The sequence below is a fragment of the Sinocyclocheilus grahami genome, unplaced genomic scaffold, assembly GCF_001515645.1.
Source record: "Sinocyclocheilus grahami isolate Dianchi unplaced genomic scaffold, SAMN03320097.WGS_v1.1 scaffold1.1, whole genome shotgun sequence".
Lineage (NCBI taxonomy): Eukaryota > Metazoa > Chordata > Actinopteri > Cypriniformes > Cyprinidae > Sinocyclocheilus > Sinocyclocheilus grahami.
This window is the reverse complement of record NW_015505180.1, coordinates 2525338-2530497: the sequence shown is the minus strand read 5'-3', so window position 1 is coordinate 2530497 and position 5160 is coordinate 2525338. Positions and strand designations below refer to the sequence as shown.

The following is a 5160-nucleotide window of genomic DNA, read 5'->3' as shown; positions in this document are numbered from 1 at the left end:
TTCACTCTGTAGAGTCTGTTTGTCTGCAGCCAGATCCCATAATGCTGGAGGAGCCAGACCTGTATCAGACTCTTTAATACCTGCAAGACACACAAAATACAGCATCAATGCATGTGCTTTACAAAGCAGTGATCCATCAAATTAATTTCTCACAACGCAATGACAGCGCACTTACCTGTGAGCTCATTTATCTTCTTCAGAAGCTGTTGAATATCATCTTCCACTTGTTTAATCTGTCTAGAATACGTGCTTTGGCCCTATTCACAATCAAAACTCAGTGAATTAATTACAATAACATTGCTATTACTTATACTAAATGAAGTCCATCTGAATGCCAAACAGTCATTTTTTTAGTACTAATACTTACATAGGTTTTCAGGAGTGCAATATCTCCTTCATCCAACGCTGAGAAATAAAACAGGTCAAGACAGATAAATAAATGAGATATGCATAAATTACAGGCTAGTACAGACTGACATAAGTAATACTGAGACATCTGACAACTCATATAATGAACGGTAGCGAAATAAAGTCTGAAACAATGACATTAAAATAGTTTGAGTTTAGTTGATTCGGCTTTTGTTGACAAATTTCAACTGCAGAGCGGCTAGTCACTAAATGCTAATCTGTCTGCTAATTCATTTAATTTAAAATCCACCCGAAAGTCCTCGCAAATAATACCTCGGATTGGTTTGTCTTCTTTCTCCTCTTCTTTTACTTTGCGTTGCTCGGTTCCTAAATAATCAGGCATGACTGCTTTTTTTTTCTTTGTAATAAATTTGGTTAGTGACTCTAGAAGCGAGATTACGCAGCAGGTTTTCAGACGAACAGTCACAGCGCTTTTCTGTTCCGGTGCGCAAGGACACCGGAAACTGGGATTATATTTCAAATTAAAAGTTAGATTTCCCCCCAAAAAATCTTTGAATTGCCTTTGTGGTCATACAGGCAGAAAGAGAGCCATTTCTTTCTACCCTTAAAAATATTTGAACTTTTCATAAAACATTTCAAATAACTATTTTTTTAAATCATTATTTGAAATTTTATATTATTTGATATTTCTCCACACTATTATTGGTTATATATAGTAGTTTATATATATTAAATAAATACAAACGTAAATCAATCACTGAATCAGTCTGGCTTGTTTGCATTGACGGAACATATTGAGGGACTCTTATTTTGAAACACAACCCCGCCTTGAGTCACACTGTTTGTCTTTAGCCATGTTATTGTTTTCATACCACAAATCTTCCACGGAAGGATTAATATTTGCCCTTTATTGTAGGTAAATTATTTGTTTGTCTTTTATATAATATAAACACCTTGAGATGAGCACCTTCTGTTATTGCATTTCTCTTAGGCGAGTTAACTGGCTAACTCAGTAGCTTCAAACACTGGCTGCATTATTGGCTTTCTTGTCGATGTCTGGTTACATATTTCTTTGACTTTACATAGATAATATTTGTATTTATTATGAGTTATTAGTATTTCGTTATCAGTTTAGTGACTAAAACAGCTTGTCAAGTAAATGAATAGCCAGAATGACTATAAAACCTGTCTTAAAGAGGCTGATGTTAGAATGTTGTGATCTAAACTAAATGTTTTAATTACTAAAAAGATTAATCCTTCCCTTTTCCAGATCCTAGAATGCATCCATCACATCAATGCCTTAAGTGATCTGTGCTGTCAGGTAAAGAAACATATCATTTAATCACACGTCTGTTTCTACACAAGCACAATAATATACGAGTTGTATTTCAAATGCAATAACATTTCTTCTGTTCAGCATGAATGACATGAACCTCAGCCCAGTGGGCATGGACCAGCTCAGTGTGCCGCCTGTGATTGCAAGTCACCTCGGCCTCCCCACATCCCCAACACACAATCCCATCACCACTCCAGGTCAGGACTCGAATGCCTCTTAATGTGTATACATATGTTGGCATGAGATTTGTTTGGTATGGTGTGGGAATTTTAATGTATGGAGAAGTAACACTATCTGGCTTTATTTCAGGCATGCCAGTCGCTATACCCAGCTTGGGTCCATCACTTGGGCCTCTTCCTTCTGCACTGTCCCTGATGTTACCCATGGGACCTTTAGGGGACAGAGGTGTTATGTGTGGCCTTCCAGAGAGAAATTATACATTACCACCTCCTCCATACCCACACCTGGAGAGCAGCTACTTCCGACATATCCTTCCAGGTAATGTTACAGAAAAACTGTTAAGGTGTACTTTAAACCAGGGGCTGACCATCTTTTTGGACCCAGGGATTCCCCTAATGTACAACAAATCTAGAATTTCTTAATAATACATTATAATATCTTATATTAATAACTAACATAACATATCTTAACAATTTTTGCAAGGATCCTGGATTCACTGTTCCACTTTTTGTCAAACAGAGAGATTAAATATTATGAAAAAAGTCTAAATATTTTTTTTATATGTTTAAGTAACGCTTTAGAGCAAATTCATTTTTATTCATTTTTGTTGGCAGAAACAAATATTTTTTATAGAATATATTATTTCTGCTAAAAATACATTCCATTATTAAAGCTTTAGAGCAAATTAAGCATTTAATATCAATGTTTAAATACATTTTTAAATAATTACATTTATTTTTAAAAATAATATATTTAAAAAAAAAAACGGTTGCCAAAATGCACTTTGAGCTCATTTAGTATACATTTGTATATACAGATTTTTTTTTTTCTATAAATACAAAATGTAATTTATGTGTCCTTAATTTGCTCTAAAGCTTTAATTAAATTGTATTGTTGGCAGAAATAATATATCATATAAAATATTTTATTTCTGCTGAAACATATTTTGACATATCTTTAAACATATCTTGTTTTTTTGTTTTGAAATCTCTAGGTATTCTGTCATATCTGGCAGATCGTCCTCCTCCCCAGTACATTCATCCCAGCAGCCTTAACATGGATGGGACTCTTTCCGTGTCCAACAACAACCCATCTGGCTTAGACCTGTACAGCGGCCACGGCGGCCCTCTAGAACAAGGCCTGGTGACTCTAGACACAAGACAGGTAGGAGGCCAGGCTGATCTCCACCAAGGAGGCTCTCACGAAGTGCAGCTGGACGCCACCGGGTTAACCATGGAGTCACGTGTAAGTAGTCCGATGTCTCCTGATGGAATGGAAGAAGACTTGGCCACCATGGAGGGTGTCGTGGTGGCAGAGACCCAGCAGCAGCTAGGTACCAGACCTCAGCCTCATGATGGTTTGGCAGGTGTGGACTCCTCAGGAGGTGTTATGCCCCTGCATGGAGCAGGTCTCGAGCTCCCGGTGGTGATGGAGCAAGAGCACATGGGCGGCAGAGTAGGAACCAGCACTACAGGAGCAGGCGGTCCAGGGACGCTGAGTGAAGCCTTGCACTCCACTGGAGAACTGAACTCTGGGGTGGTTAGTGTGGTGCTCACGGGGGCCATGATGCCACAGGCTCAACTAGAACCAGTATCTCTACATGGACCTTCAGGAATGGGACTTGAGCCTGTTAACGTGTCAGCCATCACTGCAGAAGTGTCTCTTGGACCGGACAACAGTCTGGTGCTGGTGAACTCTAACTTGCAACTAGAAGACTCAACATCTAACAAGGAAAACATGGCCACTGCCTTCAACATATGTAAGTTTTGCGTGCCGATTTTGAGTAGTGGAAGTATTTCGGTCCAATCTGATGTATTTGTTTGTCTTTTAGGGTGCACTTTATGTGAACGGTCATATCCGTCGGACTGCCCTGAGCATGGACCTGTCACATTCATCCCAGACACACCCATTCAGAGCAGAGCCCGCCTCTCTCTGCCCCGCCCCCTGTGCCTCCGCATTTCTGTAGCTGATGAACCCATTGGTACATGCTTTGTATACAATTCTCACAATATAGTTAAATAACACTTTATTTTGCAATGTCCTTTTTAACATTTTACATGTACTTACTAAATTAATAACAGTAAATTATGCTTAAATTATGCCATAGATTATGCTTGTATTTATGATCCAATATCATAAATACAAGTAATTAACCCGAAACCAAACCCTAACCTTCTAGTAAGTACATATTGTTAATTAATATTAATAGTACTAATTTGTATAATTAGTACTGTAGTTCTGTAGCAATGACACCATAAAACAAAGTGTAGCCTGTAGTTGTTGTAGTATATTATTATATGTATGGATTCATTGATATTAAAGATTTGTTGATATTTATTTTGATGTTTTTAAATAAATAAATAAAAACCTAGAATTAAAATAGTTTTAAATGTAGGGGACAAGTAAATTCAGACAACATAATAATAATACATCTACAGTATAAAAAATGTATATTAATCTTGAGATTTGCTATAAATTACATCTTAATACTGTTCTTAAATTATTAGTGTTTTTAAAGATGTAAGCATTAGATGAGGGCAAAGTTATTTAGAAATTAGCATACACTAATAAATATCCGATATCGTACAATATATATCCAATTTGAATGAATACTGCTAAATAATAATTAGAAAAAAGCACTAATATTGGCCAATAATCTACATGCTTCTAATAAATTATACATCTAGTTATATAATATCTTACTGCTGGTAAAATGTAGTCAGAAACAATTATTTTCCATTTATTGTTGTTGAAGATGTTTGGGTAACACTTCATTATACAGTGTCCTTGTTAAACGTTACATGTATTTACTATATTAATAACTGTAAATTATGCATAATTACATGCAACTAAACCTAAAGCAAACCCTAATTCTAACCCTAACCCTATAGTAAATGCATGTTGTTTTAAAAAAAATTGTAATGAAGTTTTGCATGCCGATTTTGAGTAGAGACATGTTTTGGTCCAAATTCATGCGTTTGATTGTAACAAGGGCATCTTAAAATAAAATCTAACCGATGTTTGGGTGAGTGACTTCACCAGTTAGCTTGTTAAATGTAGTTAATGGGAAGTGAAGTCCATTTGCTTTTGAAAATTTCGGATTTTGTTGTATTGTGATTGCTGAAGCCACTTTTTGTTTTCTTCAGGTGTGTTTGCTAGAGAGACCATACCCTCCAGGACCTGCTTTGGGCCGCTGGTCGGACAGCACTGTAGCAGTGTAGAACTTACAGACTGGTCTGATAAGGATACTCCTCAAATATGGAAGGTACTTGCCA

General features: G+C 36.5%; 2 protein-coding genes across 2 annotated transcripts in view; one reads left to right on the top strand and one right to left on the bottom strand.

The window, feature by feature from the left end:
- The window catches only part of LOC107583993 (26S protease regulatory subunit 7-like), a 3946-nt gene extending 3068 nt beyond the window's left edge, over positions 1–878 (bottom strand). Inside the window, exons 1-4 of the mRNA XM_016270425.1 lie at positions 682–878; positions 368–405; positions 176–257; positions 1–80 (exon numbers count right to left, since the gene is read on the bottom strand). Coding sequence (XP_016125911.1) covers positions 1–80; positions 176–257; positions 368–405; positions 682–751 — 270 coding nt within the window. The 5' untranslated portion in view covers positions 752–878. The remainder of the gene's footprint in view (positions 81–175; positions 258–367; positions 406–681) is intronic.
- A 319-nt stretch (positions 879–1197) lies between these two features.
- The window catches only part of prdm4 (PR domain containing 4), a 7119-nt gene continuing 3156 nt past the window's right edge, over positions 1198–5160 (top strand). Inside the window, exons 1-7 of the mRNA XM_016281298.1 lie at positions 1198–1281; positions 1640–1690; positions 1787–1902; positions 2015–2203; positions 2880–3644; positions 3717–3866; positions 5032–5150. Of these exons, the coding sequence (XP_016136784.1) occupies positions 1788–1902; positions 2015–2203; positions 2880–3644; positions 3717–3866; positions 5032–5150 (1338 nt within the window). The 5' untranslated portion in view covers positions 1198–1281; positions 1640–1690; position 1787. The remainder of the gene's footprint in view (positions 1282–1639; positions 1691–1786; positions 1903–2014; positions 2204–2879; positions 3645–3716; positions 3867–5031; positions 5151–5160) is intronic.